The sequence below is a fragment of the Tyto alba genome, unplaced genomic scaffold, assembly GCF_018691265.1.
Source record: "Tyto alba isolate M040663 unplaced genomic scaffold, T.alba_DEE_v4.0 Super-Scaffold_23, whole genome shotgun sequence".
Classification (NCBI taxonomy): domain Eukaryota; kingdom Metazoa; phylum Chordata; class Aves; order Strigiformes; family Tytonidae; genus Tyto; species Tyto alba.
The window spans coordinates 1,194,793-1,219,428 of record NW_024881297.1 but is presented as its reverse complement, the minus strand read 5'-3'; the positions used below and the strand labels follow the sequence as shown (position 1 = coordinate 1,219,428).

General features: G+C 45.0%; 1 protein-coding gene across 1 annotated transcript in view; it reads right to left on the bottom strand.

The window, feature by feature from the left end:
* Positions 1-24,636, bottom strand: part of FRAS1 (Fraser extracellular matrix complex subunit 1) — a 172,862-nt gene that overhangs the window by 36,073 nt on the left and 112,153 nt on the right. The window contains exons 27-37 of the mRNA XM_042796609.1: positions 23,950-24,034; positions 20,672-20,998; positions 16,138-16,291; positions 11,176-11,354; positions 7,915-8,031; positions 4,312-4,426; positions 3,703-3,840; positions 2,877-2,909; positions 2,012-2,143; positions 1,159-1,284; positions 83-330 (exon numbers count right to left, since the gene is read on the bottom strand). Coding sequence (XP_042652543.1) covers positions 83-330; positions 1,159-1,284; positions 2,012-2,143; positions 2,877-2,909; positions 3,703-3,840; positions 4,312-4,426; positions 7,915-8,031; positions 11,176-11,354; positions 16,138-16,291; positions 20,672-20,998; positions 23,950-24,034 — 1,654 coding nt within the window. The remainder of the gene's footprint in view (positions 1-82; positions 331-1,158; positions 1,285-2,011; positions 2,144-2,876; positions 2,910-3,702; positions 3,841-4,311; positions 4,427-7,914; positions 8,032-11,175; positions 11,355-16,137; positions 16,292-20,671; positions 20,999-23,949; positions 24,035-24,636) is intronic.

Below are 24,636 nucleotides of genomic sequence, written 5' to 3'. Positions count from 1 at the left end.
GTGTGGTGAAGGGGTTGGGGGCGGGGATAGGGAAAAGGAGGCTGGAAGCATTCGCTGGGTTTAGAAAGAGGTGAAAGCTTACAGTATAAGCAAGGTGAGATCGAGAGAGAGCCACGGAGCTTTTACTAGCCACGGTGATTGCCAACAAGCAGCCCGGGGCCAGCTGCGGGCCGTTGTTATCCAGCAGAGACACTTCCACCCTCAGCACTGTGCTCACTGTGGTGACACCGTCGGTGACAGAGATTTCCATGCTGTCCTCTGCCGCTGCTGAACCATCATGCACGTACTGCAGAGCATTTCGAGTGACGTCCTCGTAGGTGAAGCTGTCACCTTCCCAAAAAGAAAATGCACAAGTCAGACAGGCTCTGTTCAGAGCACCGATCCAACTGAAATGACCTAAGGCCCCAACTTAGCAAAACACTTAAGCATGTACTGAACTGGCATTTAATACCATCCTTACAGGGATGTGCGTTAGGAAGACAGTTATTAAGGACCCAGTATATATGCAGGGCAGAGGAAAAGCTGTAGCCTTACAGTTTCACAGACAGAGACTTTTCACAATTCTCAGGGAGTGCACAGATCCTCCTTTCTTCCCAGCTGCTTTGTAAGCTCACGCCTGTCACAGCAAGATAAGGCTTCCCTCTCCCTATCTTCTCCGTGCACTACTCTCCTACAGACACTATTTATCCATCTGATCACACACTGGAAACCGCTGCCACCAAAATCAACAGTAAAATGCCACAGCAGCTTTTGACTGCTGGATCACAACAGGTTTACGTGGACTTTACTAAGTCGCTTCACTAAACTCTTCACTGCTTCACTAAACTACTTCAGATATAACTTACCACGTTAAACAAAACATCCCTTTTGATTCGTAGCTCGTTACAGTTATCACAATAGAGTGACTGTCGACTAGCCCACGCATACTTGGTACAGGAAACATGCTGACTCTGCCAGGAATTAAACAACAAATGGGAAAATGTCTTTCATGCACTCCCTCCTGCCGTCACACACTTCCAGGCAGTAAAACTCACACACTCGTGGATGCAGCTGTATCTGCCAGAGTCATCGGTCTCCCCCTGGTCAGCTGAACCACCTAGGTGGCCAGACACACGCTGAGCCCTCTCCCGGGCTGAGGAAGACTTCTGTTCACCTCACCTGCTCTCATGCGCTCCTGCACGCCTGCGCTGTACTTGAGCACAATGCCATGATGGGGAGGTTTCACCAGCTCAAAGAAAAGACCCTGGGGAGCTGTGTCCGTGTCGCTCACGGCTAACTGGATCCCTGTGCCGGGGAAAGAGAGCATGGCTTCAGCATCCTCAGACACTACACTGGGAATATCCCTCAGATTTGGCGATGTGCTCTTGTGAATGCAGTCAGAAAACTGTAATTCAGTCAGTAGGTGAAAAGCAAAATAACTCTGGAGCTGCCCCAGCCCCAGAGCTTGCTCGTTTCTTGGAAATAATTAGTCCCTTGATGATGCTCACACCAGAGGTTGTACCAGTGAACTTACTGCCAGTATGGCTCACAAGCGACAGATATGCAAACCCTCAGCTTATGAGAGAGATGTGCACGTGTTCATGCAGCAGCCGGTTGTCTACAAAAACCCCAGAGCACCTCCTGACACAAGCGGGTAGTGGCTTACCCCTAAACAACCCAGCGTACCGGATCACACCTCTAACCAATAGTTCAGCAACTGCAGAGCAGCCGAAGAGGGAAAAAGTAGAGGAGCAGCAGGTGTCTGACCCTGTTCTCCCCAGCCTCAGCCGACGAACAGACCTGTCATACGCTGGAGGAGTACTGTCCTAGCCCCAGGTGTTTTTCTGGGGCACCACCACACACACAGACTTCTCAGTGGTTGCTGCTACACCTGCACAACCACGGCTCCTTCGCGAAGCGGGCAGAGGTGAGTGAGACCCAAACACCGCCCTGCTCCACCCACGTGGCCTCCCGGCAATAAACACGGTGCCTCAGGCCGAGCTCGGCAGCCCAGCCCTTCCACCCTACTCACCCACGGTGGCTTTGCCCCCCTGGCTGACCTCCAGGAACGGTGCTGTGATCTGGAAGGCCGGGGGCTGCTGCTCGGCAGAGAGCAGATGAATGACAAACGCCATCTCTGGGGTTGCGTGCTCTCCATCAGACACTAGACACGGACAAAAACCACACCTGAGTGTAGGGATGCATTTTCAGGGACTCACCTGGGAAATTCACCTTGCTGTACAAAAACACCAGCCCGCATCGCTGACTCCTCTCCCACCTCGTTAGCCTACCCTTTTGTCCACGGACATACACACACAATTCACACCTGCCAACAGTATTTATCTTTGCCCCTAACTCAACTCCTAGCACGACAAATGTAACTTGTAAAAGTCTGTGTGTGTGCGTGTGTACACACTATCTTCCATACATGTATCACGTGTGCTCATGAGTCAGAACATGGACTTCTTGCTGGTGGATCACTCTGCACACCTGTGCTAGAAATCACAGGCAAAGGGAAAGATAAGTTAAACAAGCAAGCAGCTTATCAATAGCAATTTAATTGTGGAAATGTTTCCACACTATATTAAAAAAAGGCAGAGTAAAACTCGGATGTCCTTGTACACACTGGGGGAAAACCGGAATGAATCAGGCTTTTAGGACAGATTCCAGGCAACTATTGGAAAAAGATGTTTCTACTGAGCTGCAGCCTGGCTTCTGTAAAACACTGTTGGGACACAGATGAATTAATATTCCCCAGGCACGTGCGTTTCCAGAAACTCCTACTGAGTGCCCATCGGTGTACTCGCAGCAGAGGAAAGGCCAAGGAATAAATGGCAACATGAAGGGCACAAGGCTAAAAACTGCTTTGGCCAGGAAAGAGCAAATGGTTCACATACCTGTGAATCGGAAGTTCACTGAATCTGGGAGACCTGACGGGACAAACAGAAGCACAGAGTAATTGTGGTCAGGGCAGGAAAGCACATACTGACGTGGATTTGAATGATATCTGGAGAAAGCAAAAGTCCGGAGTCTTCCCTCACCTAGGGAAGCACTCTTTCCTTGCCTGTGCTTCAGGTAACGAGGTAACATGCTACCCCCTCCCTCCGAACTGTGAAACTCCTCTTGATGTCAGTGGAGGGCATGGGGATGCATAGAACTGCATCTACCATGTACCGTCACTTCATCACACAATCTTGTGCACCAACTGGTCACACACGCTTGAAGTTTGTCCTGTTTTTGCCCCTCCACCTCCTGCTCCAGACTGTTACTCCTCTGATGGTAGAAACCTTCTAATAACCCTGGCTAAATGGATTCGGTTCGTACTCATCAAGTCCAGTCTCAATCTCAAGGACTAAATCCCCAGTGCACCGAAGATCTCAAGCATGGGAGGGGCAACATTTCCTATCCACAGGGCAGGTGAGCAGCTTGCCCAGCACAGCATCCAGTACTAGTGCTGGCAATGGTCAGTGCTGCAGCGAACACTGCCACATCCCCGTAATCCACTGAAACCCCAGGGATACACCCTGCTGAAGTCACAAGAAACAAGCGAACTCTCGGTACAGTCCTCCAAGGCAGATTCCTACTTCCTTGGCATCGTTCAAGCCTCGTGCCGTCGAGGGTACGGACAGAACTACGACGGTGCTCCAGGACTGGAGGAAGAGCAGCCGTCCAGCTACGTCCGTCCGTCTGAGAAGGCACCACAAAGCACACTCAGTTCCTTACCCGCAAAGGAGAACGCAGTGATCTCTCTCAAGTGAGGAGCGGCAGTCGGTGGACGATAAGCAATCTTGCCATGGTTTACATCTGCCTGGGTGAAATACCGGACTGGGGAGAGAGGCCTGTCTCTATGCTCCACAATACCTACGGAGGCAGAGGGCTCAGTATTAACAGGAGGAATCCATTTTATTTCTGAAACAAGATACCAAAGGCCACAGCTTATTTTTGTCTCCCTGGGTACTGCTTTTTACATCTTCGGTGGTTCCTGAATGAGTCAGATGGCTGTAACTGCATCGAGGATGGGTTCTTGGTACATGAGAAATTAAACAGATTCCTCACTTAATCATTTCTTCAAATACCTCTCACTAGAGAGGTAGAAAGCAGAAAGCCACAGGGTACAACATTCAATATATTCCAGACAACAGTAAGAAAACTGTCTGAGCTCTGCAGCTTACTCCTAAACAAGCCAAAGAAATCAGGTTAAGAAACAAGGTGTCTGAAAGCTAACAAAGGAGGCTCCACAGAATGATACTCTGAGGGGAAAATTAGAAGTGCTCAGAAAGCTTGGCAATTAATTCAGCAGCAAGCTGCCATGTTCTGAATAGGTACACTTGCCTTGGCCAGGAAGCAGAGGGACAGTCACGTTGAACAGGATTTTCTCACTGGGAATCTCCGGGTCTACAAAGGAGAGGTGATGGGGCTCAATCACTGTCACACGGTCCTCCAGCACCTCAATAAACACATCAGATCATGAGCATCAAGGCCACAGACATCAGAAGAGTCACCAAAAAGGCACCGTTTGCTTTGCTATAGTTAAATATAAAAGCCTTTGAACTTAAGGGCCTAGTTCTTAGCCCTAAAACTGACAAAGGATGGATGGGCCGAACTTTTAACAAGTCACCCAAACTTTTACAGAATAAGGACTATTTGGGAGGAGACTACAGAGGACAGTAAAACTTGATAATGAGTAAAATCTCTTAGAGTCTTACAGGCCACCTAAACTCACTTTCAGCTCATCTATACACCAAACCAAATGTGTAACACAGAAGCTGGGTACTATCATGCTCAACAGAAGAGAGCTCTTTACAGGTCCACCTCTGTTAAGTCCTTTCTGGAGAATCAGAAGGAGCTTATAAACCTATGAAAAAGAGACAAGCACCTCCCTCTTCATAAAACTATGAGCTTATCCCCACTTTCAGGCTGTCCAGGATAGTGGCAGTGTTTTTAGTGCACTCTGTTCCCTGCCGATGCACAACCTCCACGCTGGCAGGTGGAGGAGTTTTTTTTTTAACTTCCAGCAACTAATAAGAGATAAAGGAAAATCTAATTTGATCAAAAACTCCCTGAATGAAGACATAATCAATTGCCTATATAGCTTTCTGTTATAGTGCGATATGGCTGGATTTGCTTTTAAAAGAAATCCTGGAAACAACTCAGCCGTTTCCATTGGACCATAGAGGAACCAAAGCTTCCTCTTTTCTTTTAAATCTGTCTAAAAATGGTCTGATCCTTCCATTACAAGATTATTGTTAGGCAAAGGCGGGCAGTGTGCTACAGGAATTACGGTGCTGCATGAACAGACGTAAGTGCACAAAGGAAGTTAACTTGCATGTGTTCATGAGCCTGAAACCTGTGGAATTAACAGCTACGAGAAGTCACTGAATTAAGTAGCTCAGCTGGGTACGGAAAGCATCCAGCTCATTTCATAATCACGAACAAAATATGGAGAGAACAAGCTAAATTATGGATACGGGCAATTAACTAATCTGCTTTGGAGCATGAAACGATCAGGTTCAGGAACAAATTACAGGTTCCCACCAGCCACATCAAGGGCAGCCCGCTGAATTGTGCTGGTTACACATCTGTCAGGCCACTCTGTCAAATCAGTGTCCCATTCTGCTGGCCTTGGGTCACAGGCTGGATGCTGGCCCAGACACTGGCAAGGCGAGGTTTCCTGACAACAGCTCACAAATGCCACCAAAACCCCAGTTCTTCTCTCTCCAGTGATTTTCACCCAAACACAACAGAGGAGAAACCACAGCCTATGAATGGCCATTGTGAAGCAGTAAGTAAAACACTGTTGGTTCTTCTTAGATGTGAAACTGTCACATATCTACCCGGAATCAAAGAGCACCTCTTCCTTTGCTTACAAAACCCTCTCTTCTTCACAAACCCAATCTCAGTTTGCGTTCAGCTAGAGCGAAGCTCAGGCTCCATATTTTCCCAAGATGGGGGAAACAGGTAACTTGATGGAAGAAAAAGCAGTATACATATATGCCCGGTTTAACCACCAAAGAGCCACCAAACTTTCTCCGACCTTTCTCAGTAGGACGCTCAAAGACAAGTCGAGAGGTATAAGGGAAGGCTTAACATTTTGTGCCTGCTCTTCAGCCGAGCAGCCAGTCTAATTCTGAAGGAGTTTGAAGACAGATGAACAGAACTCAATCATGTTGATGCAAGGAAGTGCAATTTTATGATGAAAAGATTTATGGTTATGGTTGCTTTATAGTTGCCTCCAAGGCCTATTTGTCTCTCCCAAAGGTCGGACTTGCAGGTGGCAAGGCGCCCCTCAGTAAAATGTATTTTATGGCACTATTGAATTTTGTGGTGTGTAATTAGCTATAAAATCCAGCACTGCATGGCTCAGCCAGACATCTCTCCCATCAATTTTGTCAATAATGACAACAACAAAAAGTCAACAGCAGAAAGATACATTGCTGGCTATTGCTCCGAGTAGCAGCCTGAGCATGTTTTATTATTGCCCGTGGAAGGTCACCACTATTTTAAATCCTGACAAGGCCGTTGTGTCATGGACTTTTCACTAATCCCTCTCCCACCGCTTCCTTTGGCTTTTCCTGGTCCCACACCAGGCTGTGCTGGCTTAGAAGTCCTTCGCCTCCCCTTAGGAGGCTCCTCCTGGAGACCCACTGCTCCTGGGATGTCTGCCACATCTGCTCTCCTGCACACCACGGGCCTCTCCGTGTCCTTTCGTCTTGTCAGGGAGCACCCAAGGGCACAGGATTTCTGTTTGGTAACGCTGAGCCTACTGTCGGCACCTCACACGTTCTAAATAAATCATCAGGGATGAATAATGCCAAAGATGACGGCATGCTACGTTCAAGTCTGTAGACCCAGCTCTCCCTCTCCCTGCTGCCTGAAGGTCTGGCCTCCGCTCCGCTCGTGTTGCTTGCAAGTCCTCACCTCTGCTTTCTCATCACAGCCTGCCCTGTCTCACTCCGCTCAGGACTGCTGCTCAGCACATTATGGTCCTGGTCTCCCTCTGACAGCCCCGCGGACCACAACAAAGCCACGAGGCCAAGGTGATGTCTAAACCAAACTCCCTGCCTCTTGGGTCCTGGCTCTCCACGTGTTCCAACGGGTGACCCGGGTGCAGAGCCCTGAAGCTCCCCTCTAGCTCATGCGCTCGGGAGCCCTCTCCACAGAATTAAAGGACAGGAGACAGCAGGAGAAGGAGAGGGGAAAGCTGGACTTCATCCACATATGTGATGGGGATGCGTGGAGAAGGCATGTACCAAAGCCAGAGAGCTCACAAAACTGATCAGGTAAACTTTGAGGTCATCTTTTTAATTAACACAGTCAGGGAAATAACTGTGTTAGACACTCCTGTCAAAATGGCTATTTCCAGAGCTGATGCTGCAAGAAAAGGTAACTCAGTTCCATGGATGCAGATATAAAGGGGTTGTTGGAATGTTTGCCACATACATGATAGCCTGTGTTCCTGATGTCAGAAAAATGGATGAAAACTTTCTAATGTGGGTGGGCTGCAGTTCTGATAAATAAAGTTTACAGTGGAATTACTGGCAAGATCTATTAATTATACCCTCTCTAACTCACAGTTTTTTACTCTTGCCATTCCTAGTGGCTTCTCAGGAAAAGGTGCTTTCAAAATGCTACAAATTCCAATAAAAAGATGTTAAATGTATTTTTTTCTTTTTTTTTCTCCCCCTTTCCCTTCCAGTCTACACAGTGATCACTTCTAATACAGAGTTTTTCAACTTTTTCTGTCTTTTTTTCCTCTCCACCCCCACCTTCTACGCTGCTTATCTTTTTTTTTTTTTTCCCATTTTCACTCTGGTTATCTATCTGGTGCATGCACCCTGTTCCACAGATTTAACCGAGTCTTTGAATCAAGCACACCAGGGCACAGACAATAGCAAGTACAGGAACCACCAGCCAGCGGTGCCGGTTCACACTTACAGCCATGTGCAAAGAGGAGCCGAGGGAAAGCTGAGGTGCTCTGGGTGTCTGTGGGAGAACAGCAACGTTGAAGACGTGGCTTTCCAAGCTGGTTTGTGGACTGGCAGAGCTGGACACCTGGGAAGGAAAAGTCACATGGAGGGGTACCTGACAGAGGACACCACTGCGTTTCTAGACCAGTTACACACCCTTTCCCTCTCCTCCTGATCTGGGAAGGCAAAGACACACCTTTCCAGCAGACACCAACCCAACGCACACATGAATGGTAGTTGATGGGAACTAAGGCTTTTAAATAGTAACCAGTTTCTTGATTACTGCCTGTACAATCTAGAAATGGTTCACCTTATTAACATTTTTGACACACACCTGTTTGTCACTTCCCTACTTGCTATTCATTCCTGCTTCCCCCAGTCACTGTCATAGTTTTGCTGAATTTTACTCCAAACTGTCTGTACAGCTCAGTGGAACTTTTCATCACAGGGACAGGAAAAATAATGGGGTCTTAAACCTTTCTCCCACCCTCCAAATGACCATCAGTTGTGCAGACAACATTAAAATAACTGGTCTTTTAATAATGGCCCTGCCTTGGCAGCGACTCCCTGTGATTCCAGCATCTTCCAAGACAGGCTGTGCTCCTCTTTCACAGAGATGTGTAAAAATTTTCCCTAGGCCACTATAACACCGAAGTTAAGTCAATGGTATCTAACTCATAACAGCAAACCTGCAGTAATGACATACAGAGCAAATATTAAACTTGTGAAAATTCAAAGGACCAAAACCATGCCCTAGAGATAAGCCTGCAGATGTTCACAGCAACCCTGAGGTAAGGCAAGCACTCAAAGAAATACAGTCTCTTTCTTAGACTCAGTTACGGCTTTACCTTTCAGTAGGGATGGAAGCACGCACTTGAATTCAACAGAGCACTTTGTGAGCAAGAACAGACTTCAGCACAGATTTAATTTCAAGAAAATGCATAAAAATGCAGGCTCTGCTGAAACAAATAAAACTATCTGAGCCGCTTGCAGGACCTCTTCTGCGCTCCTGTCATCTGAACGGTAATTGCCAAAATACTGGTAAGAACGTGTCGGCCCGTTCTGAGATGCCCCACCCCACGGTTCAAGGCTCAGACAGGTGGGTTGTGGTCTCCTGATGGGACCCAGGCAATCGTGGCTCCCTCCTCAGGAGAGCTCTCCATACAATTATTGCTACTGCTCCAAGATACTAAACCCAAACATTTAACTCATGCAAAATGCATACTCTATAAGAGGAATGTAGCAATTAAGCTAAAGATTAGCTTGTTCAACACTGATGCTCACAAATTCCTCATTATCACTTACGTTAATTACTTTAGAAATTACCTTAATTGCCTCTCTGGTGCTACAGTAATAGCTTCTAACTTGTAAACCAGATGTAACAAATACTGCATGCAAGTGTTCATGTAGGTTTAGCATTATGGGAGGCTGTTAAACCTTCCAAGCAAACAGCAAGGACCTGTCTGAGGAATTTTATGACTGTCAAACCTGTGGGGAGGTGGGATTTATTTTAGTATTACATCTGCTGGGGAGTATTTGTACCTTTTTGTCTGTTTGCAAGAAGAGGCACTCTATAGCAAAAATTAAATTATTAGCTTAGGGACTGCAGAAAATAAGAGGGTTGCTTGGTTTTGGGGCTTGTAAAACAAACAATTTTTTAAAAAGGCACTTGGAACATCTTGCACTTGGAGTAAATATTACAGGTTTTATGAGAGGACAATGTATTTGCCATGCAGTATCAAAGGGTCAAACCTCCTGTCTGAACTGCAAACAGGGCATCAAGACGGCCAGGATATGAGCTGCAGTAACACACCTTGCAGAGGGAAGTCTTTTCACAGTGGTCTGGATCGCAGGGGTGCCTTGGGACAGTGTGGGCCACAGGACCCAGATCTCACCTAAATCTGCCCTCTGACAGTTTAAACCCGTCACCCCTAATCCTACTCCGCCACCCCCTGATCCAGAGTCCCTCCCCACCTCTCCTTCCCCCCCTTTAAGCCCTGGGAGGCCGCTCGAAGGGCTCCCCGGAGCCTTCTCTTCTCCAGGCTGAACCCCCCCAACTCTCTCAGCCCGGCCTCCCAGGGGAGCTGCTCCAGCCCCCCCAGCATCTTCGTGGCCTCCTCTGGCCCCGCTCGAGCAGCTCCATGTCCTTCTGCTGTTGGGGGCCCCCGAGCTGGCCCCAGCACTGCAGGGGGGTCTCCCCAGAGCGGAGCAGAGGGGGACAATCCCCTCCCTGGCCCTGCTGCCCCCCCTGCTCTGGCTGCAGCCCAGGACACGGGTGGGTTCTGGGCTGCGAGCGCACGGGGCTGGGTCATGTTGAGCTTCTTGTCAACCAACACCCCCAGGTCTTTCTTGTCAGGGCTGTTCTCAATCCATTCTCCTCCCAGCCTGTATCTGTGCTTGGGATTGTCCCCATCCCCCGGGCAGGACCTCGCACTTGGTTGGCCATGCTGAATTTCATGAGGTTTGCACTGGCCCACGTCTCAAACCTGTCAAGGTCCCTCTGGATGGCATCCCTTCCCTCCAGTGTCTCTGGACGCACTGTGTCATGCTGATGGGATGTTACAAGCCTGCTAGTTTCATCCTGTGAAAGTTGTAAGTGCAGATTTGTTGGCCCATTTACTCTGGGAACTCTTGATCCCAGAGAGCTTCCCTGCTTCAACAAGATAGCAGGCATTAGGACAACGTCACTGCTTTTCTACAAAACCCTTTCCTCCCCGAGATGGAATTGTTCTACAGAAAATCAGGCCAGCTATTAGTTTAGTTTAATAGATTAAATGTTAGATGCTACCTGAAAGACAATTTTCTCCAGATCTGCAATATGGCCTGTAATTTGACATCCAGAAGGTTAATGCCACTGCACACAGCTCAACACTGTGGGTAGCTGGCTGGCTCCACTGCCACAGATTACAACCTGGGGATCCACATCCAGCAAAAGCTCTCTTGGGCATGAGTAAATGTCTCCCGCAAACGCAATGATGCATCATGGTTGCATCCACCCTGACACATAAGCACATGCATATTCAAGCAACACGCACCTACATACGCATCAGTTTGTATGTAAATACAAATATATGTTTACATACATATCGGTGTGTGGATGCATTTATGTGTGCCTGTTAAAATTCTGGGTCACAAGATACAGGGAACGCAAACCAAGTGATCTCAGAGGAAAATGTCAGTGGAACTGCTGTGTGACCCCCCCCCCCGCCGTGAATATGACGAGGAGTACCTGGAACTGGAAGGAGTCACTCTCTACTTCAGATCCAGAGTGCCTGTACCACACAATGCCTTCGTTGATGTCCTGCTGGGTAAAAGAGGTTGTAGGTGAGGCTGCTCTTCCATCAGGCAAAAGCTGCCACGAGCCTGCTGGGCCATCTGCTGGCATTGGGACCAGGAGCACCACTTCACCTGGGAAAAGCAAAGATGAACAGGCAGGGCGCAACTTGTGAGAAAATGAGGAGGAATAGGTGCCTTTTCACCAACTATTGAGCAGCCGAGATAAATGTCCACTCAGTTTTAGTTCTTTTCCATCTAGCGTGACTAACAGAAATAGCAGTAGAGCTCCTAAAAACCACTAATGGACCTTGCAACATCCCGCTGACATAGGAAATTTTACCTGTTTTTGACAAAAGGCAGATCAAGTAACTCATGCAAATACACAGAAGAAATACAAGGTCAAGCAAAGAACAGAATTTGTAACTTTAAACTCCCAAAATGTTGTTCTGCCCACTGATCAGCCCATTTCAACCTTGAAATGTGCCTGTTTGACAAACTGAGCAGGAAAACAGACACAAAGGACATGTCTCACTTTCTGGAGCTCCTGTGAAGGGACAAGAAAGAAGTGAGACACAACCAGCATTCAAAAGCATTGCAGCAGACTATCCATCTGCCCCTCAAGGGCACAACTTAAATTTCTGTGATGGATGCACTCGATGCCCCCTTAACCAAACTTGCAGTGGTTTGGTACAGGCTCCGAAGGAGGTAAAGGCAGAGCCATACTGGGGCCAAGATCTCATCTTGGAAACCCACAAAGGAGCAGAGTGACCCAGTGATGATCAGTAGATACAAGCTCGGATCAACAATCGTGCGATTAACAGATGAATAGTGGGTGGTTTTCCCAAGACTCATGTATCAAGGAACAAAGAAAGCTGTAGGTACAAGGAGCGTTGTGCACACCTTTCCCATTGCATGCAATTTGACTATAGGACAACCACTTTAGCCCATAAATATGACTAAGCCTAACGGAGCCTTCTTTGAGCTCTCCCTGCTAGTCAGCGAGGCTGCATGGTGCCGATCTTCCTTTGAGCTGGGATGTTGCTCAAGGTTGCTCCTCAAGGCAGAGGGACCTTTTACCAACAACGGATGGTTGGATGAGCCCAATTTGAGCTCTCCCTGAGCTGCAGCAGGACTGCACGCCAGGCGACTCTCCCCTTGAGCCGCGACGCCTCTCGGGGTCTGAGATTCCTTACCTGAGACTAAGAGATCCTTCCTTGCCCAAGGCGGAGAGGTCCCCTACCCGTGACAGGTCCTTGGCGAGTGACTGATAGCATGCTGAATTAATACGAATGAAATCCATGTAACTAATTCAACTAATTCCAGAAGACATAAACCATTGTCCAAGTCTGGGACTAAGTCTGGATCCAGTTGCACTTACACTCCCTCTCTGAGAAGGAGTTTAGAAAGCAAGGGGGTCTACTCTGAATCTCATGACTCAACGGGAGGATCTTCCTCACCCTTTGCATCTTCAGTCTCTGTGTAAATCATTCTAAATCGATTCTCATTCATTTTTCCTATGTATGTTTCTTCCATGCAGTAGTAGAGTGAGCCTTGCCATTGAACCTTGCTAAGTTGCACTTTTAACCATCATATTAAAATCACTTTTGCCAATGCGTTTGATGGTTATTCTTTAAGCAATCTAAAACATTAATCTGTGACAGTATCAGAATACAGCATATTGATTTTTTCAAGGTCAACTCTTTTCTAACTCTTTTGGGGACCTTATTATGCCAAAAACTACACTCAGCTGACCTCTCTGAACATCAATCTTCAACTGAAAAAGAGCTCTTGAACAGATATAGTAAAGGATCTCTGTATCATAGGCTATATAGAAAGTCTATGCCCTGGTTTGTAGCTCTTAGTCCAAAAAGTATGTAGCTTTTATATCTCTAATGTCCAGCTTATTTCTGATTTTTGTATTAGAAATAGACTCTCAGCTGGACTGAAACATCACGGGCCTCACTGCAGATATGACAAGAGAAGAGCAGGATGGGGACATGTCCCACTGGTTATCAGCTTTCCTCACAGAGGCCTGCAAGGGTTGGGTTTTGATGTCACTTACTAATGTTCAACAGACTTTAATAAAATTACTCAGAGCCAAGTGCTACCCACCAAGAGAAGGGTATCAAAACCTTGGTCATCAGTTTCACTGATGTGAACATTTTTCCTAACCACACACATAAACAAAATGAAAACCTGCTGTACTATTGAAATAAATAGCATATTTTTCCATTTTACAATGTAGTTTACTTGTTTTGGAGTTAACACATAATCCGTGAAAAAAAATTATACGTTTCCCCTATCTTTACTATTCTCGACGATATATAATTCAGCTGCTCTTTAAATAACTCGTTGGTTGTATATTGTGCTTTTCTACTAGTCTTTGAAAATATCCCTTGTGGCTGCTAATTCAGAAGCCACATATATTATAAATCACTTCAACTCTCCTCTAGAGCATTAATCATTCTGTTATGCAAAATATCCACCCTAAGCTCTCCCAGTTCATTTCACAAAACCACCCTCAAACAGTTGGACTAATAAAAGAGTAATTCAGCAAGCTGAAATATCACACTTCCATTTTATCATCAAACTCTATGCTAATATTCCCTTATCAGTGCCCTAATTACATTCCTAGTCTTATGCATTTGCTCATGGGAGTTCACCACCTGGATCTTTTGTGTGATTTCTAAAGATGCTAATCACGTACCCAAAGGAGTTAGGGCCTGCAAGTTTTTTATCCCTCCCAAAGTAAAAGAATAAATTAGAACATATAGCTGGTTTAAGCATGATGCATGTCTATGTGTCTTCTTATAAATTGATACTTAACACGATCAGAAGGAATAACTCTGTGATGTTTGCCTATATAGTTTATGATTACCATTTCATTTGAAATATATTTTTTTTTTAATCAGAAAAGCACGTGTTGATAGGTTACCTGTGTGAACGTACAACTTGCGTGCACTCAGGCAACTTATTGAAAGACATGGAGACTACACAGCTGCAATTTCCAGAGCTGTCTCGAGGATTAAGGCACTGTGGTCTCATTCATTTTAGGAAGAGTGGATGCTTACCTCACTTTTCACTGGCTTTAGAAATTTCACCCTCTAAGAATGTATGTCACATGGAGCAGTGCAGGGTATAATAGAAGTATTTTTTCCATGTAACAGAGCTGTGCTCAGTCATTCTGTGTGCTGGGAGAAGAGCCAGGGAGGAGCCTGGTTCTATTTCTAGGGACAAAACACGAGGTCCAGCATAAAGAGATCCTTAGAAAGACCAACCACTCTCCTGGGCCCAATTGTACAGAAGCAAATCAAGCCCTGCAGGAGGAAGAGATGTGGACAGAGATCTTCCTTCCCTAGTTATATCCCTTTTTTTTTGGTTTCAGTCTTGAAATAAAGGGCAAGAAGCCTTGTTTGTCCATGTACTTGTGCTATAGTAATGTAGTAGCTAACTCTAAAGTGGTTCTCCTGCCTATCTAAAACCCAAATTACATATTTTCTACAGGTATGAATATATTTTTCATTAGTCAAAGACTAAGATAGGTGGATAAGCCCTCCTTCATTCAGGACCTATTTTCTAAATTTCTCTTATTTTTCTACTCGCTTTCAGTAAAAAGTTATTTTAGATAAAATTTTCAAGATCACTGATTTCTACTGCTATTCCTTACCTCCAGCTACAAACCCATTTGTGTTACTGCAATTAATTACAGTAGAGATAATTATGGTGATACAAATACAGGATTATAAATTTTAGTTAGGGTTAGGCAGCAGGAGACAAGCTCCTCAGGGAAAAATTCTTGTTTTCATGTAAATGCTTATTAAAAATGAGAAGACAGTCCTTCATCTGCAGAAAACTAAAGGGGGAATACAAACTAATTACTTCTCTTCTAAATTGCAAAAATATCATCTATGTTTCCATCAGGTAGCAGCAGCTGTTATGGAAACCAGCCTATCCTTATAGCAAAAGGCAAAAAAACAGCACTGATGCTGCTAAAGGGATCCTCTAATTTTATCCAGCTCAGCAAATTAAAAGCAATGATATAATTTCGTAATATATTCTTTAAATACATGGTTCTACTGAAGAAAACGGTGATGCTGAGCAGGAAGACAGTATTTTCTTTTCTGTCCGCATTTCCCTTCCCTCCACATAAGAAGCCTTCTCTTTTCCATCCAGTTTCCCTCAGTTTGTATCGCAGCCACAAATCCCAGTACCTTCCACACTCCTCCTTGGTCTGGGTCCAAAAGATATTCTATAAGCTGCAGTCCTATGCATAGGGTTGCTTGTGAAAGCTGTTAGTCTGAGAGATGAGATCAGGAATTTGGAGACAAGAATTACATATGGATACAAGTGTCACCAATTTCTGACTCAAAAGTCAGTAACCCCTTCCATTGGTAGAAATTAAATCAAATGTCATGGAATTTAGGGAGCTCTCCAATTCTTCAAGGTAAGCTTTTGTTCAGCAGTTTCTAGAGGCAGATATCACTCTATGCTCCTCTTAAACCAGACATTCATCGTAGAATATTGTCTTTTGGCAATGAAGAAGATGCTGCTCTCACAAGGTTGTAAATTCACCAGAATTTCACGCTACAGGAGAAACACATTTGCAGATGTTCAGATTACTAGGTACGACAATAGGGCTTCGTTACTTTGCATGTCCATTTAAATTGGAAGAAGACAAGGTTTGCAGCACTTATTCACCATAGTATTATAAGGAAATATTCTCTCAAAGGCTATTTGTTGTGGGCATAATTCTATGGAAGAGTCACATTCCCATAGGTCTGTGAAGAACATCCTGTTCCCGAGAAGTAACCAGAACCCAGCACTTTTATTTAGCAGATGGACACCTTGGGGCACGTGGGGTGAAAAGCAACACCCTCCAGCTGCTTTTTGTCAACAAAATGCCAAAGATATTTACCATGTCTTGGCTGGTCCTTGACGATGGTGTAGGTTATCTCAGAGTCACGGGCACCGGGTAGCTCGGCATGCAGAATTGTCTTGGAGATCTGCAGCATGCCCCCTTGGGGCACCCAGACCAGGGAATTTGTCACCAGTTGAGGGCTTCTGTCATCCTGCAGCAGAAAAAGGCTTAACGGAATGTCGGGAACGCACTGACGGAAACAGACTTTCAAGAGAAAAGGATCAAGCAGAGTGTTCAGGAATTTCTTACGCATTCAACCTTGGTTGTCTGCTTCAAGAAATGGTTGGGCATCCTTCACCTGCCCCCCTCGGACCCAGTTCTCACCCTGTAGAACTGACCTCGTCCTACAAGGTTTCTAAGTTCCTGTTGCTGACCTTAAACCTTCTTGACCTCAGACTCCCTCCATGATTTTATCTTTTACCACCATCTTCGTTCTCTCTCCATTTGACTTTTGACATGTCTCGACAGAATTTATCTCCACGGCACAGTGGAAAATTCACTTCTATCAACATCTGAGAAAAAGTGTCCAGTCTACTACACTGATTTGATTGGATCTGCATTTTCTCTCACATCACTTCATTTTATTTCTAAAAATACACACCTTTCAAGGGTACTTATAGAACAACAGCTTCTTACCCATTCAGAAGTACCTCTCTATGGCACCTCCACTATCTTTACACACATCTGTAACTGTCATCATCTCTCCATGAGCCAACCCAGGCTCAAGACCAACCTCATGCTTTTCTACAAGGTAGGGAAAAAATGAACTTAAGGTTATGCAAATGCTAATAATGAATTTTGGCAGAAACATGAGCTGTGACAGTTTTCCATCCTTTGCTTGAACAGAAGCAGTTTAACATTCAGAAATTAGGTATACAAATATCACTTAGGAACTACTGCACCAAATCTGTATCACTGTTTTTGCTAAGTTAGAACATACTTGCAGAAAGACTTTTAGATCAAGTATCTTCTCTTGTGCAGGGACTTACACCCATGGTCCCCACATCTCTTAACCACTTTTGTAAAACTGAAGTCTGCCTGAGCATCCCTCAAGTCTTCTGCTACTTGGTGGGTTATTATTCCTGCGGCTTTTTTTCTAAATGAATATTTATCCGATATTCATTCAAATTTCTTGAAATGTGGATGTCAGGACTGGATGCAGTAATAGCTTCACCACAGTTTTCATATACTTCAGCAACACTATTCTGCCATTCAAGGATTATATTATTCCTTTTTGGCTCTAAATTACTTTGTTAGCTCACGCTCTGTTGGACAGGCCACCAAAATCCCCGTGACCTCTTCTGTGCCACGGTTCTTTCTTATAAGCCCAATTGTTGAAAATGTGACTTCTCTTGATTTCTGCGGATTCACCTTGAAACTGGCTGTGGTGAACTGCATAATCAGTCAAGATCCTGACTGCTCCACGTAAGTGATCACCTTCCTCCTCATTTACTACTCCACATAATCATGTGTCACCCCAGGAACTGATAAACAACTCATTACTATGTTCTTCTGAATCTGCAACAGAGACAGTAGAGAGAGCTAAAAAGATGCTTGTGAAAAAGAATCACATGAAAGGATGATTTTTCATCTCCATTTTGACATGTCTGCTGCACAGCTTTCACCCATTCAATTTGTACTACACTTACTTTACACTGTGTTAATTTTTAAATGCCACATGACCTTAGACTGTGTCAGGTCAAGAGTTTCCCAGCACAATGGTTATGTTTTCAAAGAACAGTGAAGAAGAAATCCAGACCCTGTGCCAGTCAAGAGAACCCTGCCAATATATATGATAACTTTCCTTCGACCTCATTGATTCGATCAAATTGTGACACACACAGGCCTAGCAAAGCATAACTCTGGAAGAGGAAACAAAACTAAAAAGGTCAGAAAGGTCAGAAAACGTGAGAAAGGTCCCTGGGCAAGATGCAGTGCCTTGCAAGTATCTTGGAGACCTCCCTTAGCTGCATCTCCTCTAGATGCCCAACACAGCCCTAAAATAAACGTCTTTTGTCTTTTTCCTGCATTTCCCCTAGCCTCTCAGAAAAGAAAGGCTTCCATGTCATGCCAGGAATGTGCAGATCACACGGGGGTAGGTCTGACCTCCTCTGACTTACAGTACATAGCCTGTGACCGTATTTTGTAGGGCATGGGCTCCTTATTCCCCATTGGAGCACCACTGGTAGTGCTCTGCCAAAAATGGAGCACCAGCAGGTCTCAAATTAACTTCACAGAAGCTGTAATTGTTAGAGAATGTCAACAAAAATATACAGCAGTGCAAATGATTATTAAGAGCTCTCAAAATAGAGGCCAGCTGTTCAGACCGCAGTAGGTCAAATGAAGTGTTTGGAGGGGGGCAAACAGGGAAAAGCAGGCTGTTAGCAACCAAAGAGGCTACAAAAAAGCACCTTGCAGAAAACAAGGCACACCTGTTGTGAAGAAACAAGCCCCTCCAATTCATAATATTTGGAAGGTTATGTTGTCCTTCGTTTATGTTTTCACACATTCACCACAGTGCTCCTATGGATTAATGTTTGAGAATTTTACTGTCTGAGCCCATTGAACAGGAATCCTAGAAATGTCCCTTCACACCAGGACTTCCTAGATAAACCCATTCAGCAGCACATTATAACAAGCTCTGTGTACTCAGGTAAGTCACACGGTTAGAAAACCCCACACCTTGAACCCCCACACCTCCAGCTGGGGACCTACCAGGCTCTTCAGCAATCTCTGGATGTAAACCAAGGGGAAAAAAAAAAAAAAAAAAAAAAAATGTCTTTGCCTGTGTGTCTCAACAGCACCTCTTCAGAAACAAGCCCTGCATGCATTTCAGCTCCCAAGGCTACTCCACAAAGACGATAATTAGGATGAGGCAGGAGCTGGGTACCTGCCAGCTCTACCCTCATACTAAAAGCTGCTCCGCTCTCACCTCTGTCACCATCTTCATTCTTCTCTGTAGCCAAGTGCTGCACAGAGAGACTTGGAAAGATAATAAGAGACAAGGGAGCACAAAGTCGACTAATAAAAGAAACAACGCTCAGCAATTCACCCTCACTGGAATTTACAAGAACCTGCTTAATTAATAGCAAAAAACCAGTGTGTTGCAAACCACACAAGAGCGGTGTCCAAGCATTTTTACACTCCTGATGTTATACAGGCTCCTCAGGGCCACGTAAGTGATCTGGGAAAAGAAACCACAGGCAGGGCTGCTCTTATTCCAGGAGTCTAAACCCAGCACCAGCCTTGAAAGCAACCCCTTTTTTATTCCCAGATTGATGTGTGAGTCATGGCACTAATTATCATTAATTACTACCACAGTTTTAAGAGCACCTGCAGGGCCCAAATGGGATCAGTCCCTCCCTGTGCTACCTACACAGACACATGTAGTGCTTGTAAACTTTACTCAAAATTTTTATGCCCAAGTTGCTGTGAAAGGCACCTGGTACAGCTGAGAAAAGGACAAAAGAGGGGTAATATCATCTCCTCCTAACTCCTTTTCACAGTGTGGAAACACTCAAAGATCGTGTAATTTTCAGATCCATACGTAAAAATACTGCAAACTGTGGACTTCTCTGACAGCTCCATTTTTCATTACTCTTTTACATTAACTAAGGGATAAAGAAATTTTCAGCTTTTTTTCCTTCTGCTTTATCACACTACCCCAATGCCAGTACTGAAATGCTTGCAAGCACTGCAGCAACTTTATTTTTTTCAAGGTTCCACCACACATATTATTCATAGTATATGAATATACTATATTATACATAAGAATATACATACCAGATGTATTTCAAGCCTTGTCTGGCTGTGGTTTGTTTCATAAAGAAATGGAAAAGCACCACTGTTTCTAAATTTTGCTGTAATCTCTATAAAATTCAATGCAAAGTGCCACTTTATGTCCACATACGGAACAGACAAACTACTGTTATTTAATTATGAACTGCAACAAAAGCAAGAACCGAAAATTAAAACACTTCTTAGTAATTTCTGAGTTTAGGTATCTGTGCCCTGTCCTTAGGGAAGTTATGAAATAGAAAGATGTATCAAGTGAAGGATTTCAGTGGAGCACGGCTGAGTGAACAGCAGAGATCTTGACCTTGGGAGACACCACCGCCACCAAAGTACCAGCGATACACCTTATTAGCCAAGTTGTTTAGTTCATGCGTGGTCCTTTTGTGTCTCCATCACACCCCCATCAGCCCAGGGACTGCTTTGCCTAGCTCATCAGTCCTCTCTCCCCACCATCCACTCATTCTCTAATTCATTGCCCTTACCAGTGCAAAACTCCCACCTGCATCTCCAAAAAATCTTTTGATCGAGTATCTATGGACTTTGAATTGCCCAAGCTGCACAACTGGAGCTGAACCATTCCTGTCGCCAACCAGAAATTCAGGTGACCTCCAAAACTCAGTCAACCCACTACTTTCTCCTGCCTGTCAGTAATGCAGAACTAGTGACAGCTCAGGGGCACAGTGATACTTCTCCAGACTTCTAATTTGCCTGCAACAGTTTCTGTCACGGCACGTACCTTGGGAGCAATCTTAATGTGGAAGAGGATGTTCTGGAAGTGGTACCCATCGTTCACTTGCAGAACAGCAGCATCATCCCAGGTGTCAGAGCCATCATGAGCGTAACGCAGCAGCCCGCCGGTGAGGTCACCCAGGTGGAATGTGTGGACTGCAGAAGCCGAGTCCCCACGAGGTTTGATCAGCCGCCCGTGCCGTGGAGGCTCTAAAACCATCAGCACAACGTCCTGAGGATTGTCACTGTCTCTCACACCAAGCAGCAGCTCTGTTATAGTGCCAATTCCCCCTCTGCGGACAAGGAGGGCTTCATTTCTGAACACATATGGGGCCTGAAACACAAAAGCAGCTCTTAGGTGTTTGCTAAACCTTGATCATGATCAAAGTCTGGAATGAAAAATGGGGGGTTAAGGAAATCGGCTCACTTCAGCCCCGGAAACCTATTTTTAAGCAGCAAAGAATCACTCTGCACTTTCCCTCCCAGAGGGCAGATCTAAGAATATCTAGCAATTTAGACTGATTTAGTTACATTAAAAGAAGATTCTCATGCCATGGCAAGCTTAGGAAAGGAAAAAAAAAAACTTAGGACATTTATACAGAATGCAACTTAGTTATCAGCTAGAGCCTGTATTCGCTTTGCTATCTGCACAGATAAGAGACAAGGGACACAGCTTTGCCTTATTACAACCCACGGAAACTCACATGGAAATGCGGACCCCAACTATTCTGGAAGGTCTACACGTCACACGTATGTTGGCAGGCCCAGCTGAAATGCAGGCACCTGAGATGCTGAAGATTTACTTAAGTGAATAATGAGTTCAGGGTGGGTTGGGCACGGGGACACATCACACTCTCCCTCTGTATAACCTACAGCTTTGATAACTTAGACATCTTTCAGAGCACTGATGCTTGAGAATAAGACCCCACAAAACCTGTGTGCCCATGTTAGCTGTTTAAAATGAGTTGCAGAGAGGGGAAAAAAAGGAAGCAAGGAAAAATGCCAGGACAGGAAGAATAACCTACACAGGATAGCAGTAGCAGTGAGCAGAACTGAGAGGCAGAAGCTTGAATTAATGCCTCTGAAGTAGAAACGAGTCCATTGACTAACACTGACGAATGTACTTTTGCTTGTCGCGAACTGGTAAAGTTCATCTCACAGATCACACAACTGGGTGTCGTCAGCATCATTATGTATTTATTTTCAAAGACTCCACAGAGCCTTATTCATCCTAGAACAAAGATCAGCTAGAGTCCACATTTCTGCTGGTTTAAATTAGTTCTCTGGTTCTTCGTGGTCACGGAAGTTTAAACCTGCAGTCTCTATTGATCCCAATAAACATCATCTGCTGCTGGTAATACCTTGCCCCAGGAGGGAGGTGATCCTGCAGAGACAAAGTGAAAGCCCTGGGAACATTGATCAGAGAGCTAACTGCTGCCATTTCGCCTGTGTACAACTTATCAGGATTATTAAAGATCGGCAGGCAAAATTCCTGTTATTAAACCTCCATTATGTATTCTGGGGCAGTGACTGCAGCTCTTACTTAGGTGAATGTCCTGCTGAGGTACACAAGAGATTGGACTGAGATTTCAGCACCAGCCAGAATCAATATACACACAACAGGATGAAAATTCACAGTTTGTCTTATACTGAAGAACATACTAGAACACTTCTAATTTCCAGAAGTTATGGAATGACTAATGTGGAATACAATGATTAACAGCAACAAAGTGCAATCAAAAAAAAAATTGTAATTCCTAACTCTGAAGCTACCACCTCTCTCGGATCCCAATCTGGAAAAAATCCAAGCAGTGCAAAGTCTCAAGATTGTCAGAGAAACACAGAAATTATGCATCTCAGGAGGAGTTGTTTCCCATAAAGAACACTAAGTACATTAAACTGGAGACCCCTGCCAGGCCTCCAGCATGGTATGTAGTGAGCAAGTCAGCAGCTCACCATGTTTTCGAGCTGTTGGCTACATTCCTACTGCACTCAGCATGAAGCACAGCATAGCACCAGCACCTTCAGACACAAACCCATCGACTACTGCATTGATTAAAAGAAATGCATTTCTTAAATTACTCATTGTGAGGATGGATGCTGAGTCAGGCTCGTAGGCAGGAAGGAGTCAGCACTAAGAGAGAGAAAGGATGATAGCCAGATTTCCAGTTATAGTTTTATCAAGCCATTTAATGCCCCTCTGAGGATGTAAATGGGCCTTAAGAGTAGCAGACTCTCATTTGCACTTTAAAGTCTCCTTATGCTGCTAGAAGTAGCTACAGCAACTTCAGTTCAAGCAAAGCTATCTGAGCAAGCTTTCAACTATGGAAAAAAAGCTCAGTGCAAGCTGCAAAGCCTCCTTGGAAACCTGGACCTCGTTAAAGGGAGTCAGTGGTGAACTCACTGCCAGCACCACCAGAGGCAAGCGGGAAGCTGGGCAGGGCAGCTCCAGAACACCCACTGCCCTCGCAGCAGCCTCAGAGGAACACCTGCAGCTGGAGTGGGAATCAAGCCCACCCAGAGGGATGTGGTGAGATGACCTGCTAACAGGCTGAGCGTGGCACATGCAGCCAGGCTGGGCTTGAACAACTCCTCCTTTCCGTCATGCTGTGCCCTTTCCCTTAATGTGTATCTCACACACCTCTTCATGCCTCCCCTTTTGGAGAGCCCACCCTTGAAAAGGAGTCACAAACGGAGTCACAGCCTGCATACCATCTCCCGGGTGAGGCCCCTCCACGGTAACGCGCCACAGACTTTAAATATCGATAATATGAGAGACAGGGACACTTGACAGTACCATCAACTTGCCTAGAAGTGGTGAGCAGTTTAAGAGACACACTTTAAATACCTCATGCTGATTTAATTCCCAACTGTCCTAGAACAGAGCATTTAAGTAAATGCTTGACTGTTAAAGCATCCCCACCACAGGGATCAATCATCGTTCAACTGCCGGGCAGTAAGAGACTGAACTAGACCATCTGGAGATCCAAAGAATAATTTAAACAGTAGGGACTCCTTAGCCCTCACTGATAATTGCTCTACGATTGCACAGCTACAATTGCCCGTGCAAGCAAAATTACATGGGCCAGATTCTTCAGTCACTTATCCTGAGTCCAGCTCTTCCACGTGACTCCTGGCTGCCTGTCAACTAAGTGAGAGTTGAGTCTAATTTGCCTGACCTGAACTCCAGCTCAAGTTCTGCCCAGCTGCTTTGTTAACACTGTAAGAAACCGGGGCTCCAAATGGTACACAGTCTGTGGTTGTTTCCACGCTTTGTTACATTACCTGTGTTGAAAATGCTTGAATGTTGACCACCTCAGAATGGAAGAAGAACTGTTGATCGCTGACCTTCAAGGAAAACTGTCCTTTCCTAAACAAGTCCCCAGCAAGCCAAAATACAGGACAATGTAAATTAATGAAGTGCTCTTGTGGGACTCAATAATGATAAAAATATTATATATTCAGTAAAAGTGACTAGCTTAGTGACAGAAGCTTCAGCTCAAGTTCTATTATGTTTTTATAGTATTTTTTTTCTGAAGATTCACAACAGTCAGAACATGTAATAAACCACTTTTAACTATGTAATAATATGCCCCCATTTCCCTTTAATGTTAGCCACATAGGATGGCATCTTCAAGACAAAGCACCGATTCTAAATGTCAGCTAATCACTGCTAAAGAAAAATGTCACTTACCTGGCCTCAGAACAGAAGCTCACGCTTTTCAGCATTTTTGCTTCCTACTTACTTCTCAATAATGCCACACAATAACCTTGAACATAAAGTAGCTGTGTTTCTCAAGACAAGATCCTGACATTTCATTGTGACTACCAGGCAGACAAAAATTAAAGCAGGATACAAAAGCACATGCCTTAAATCTAGCAAACACGAGCTAACCCTTGGAATCAGAAGGACACCCTGAAAGTACTACTGAAAACAATGGATTACATGGATGCCCTAATATATACAGGCAG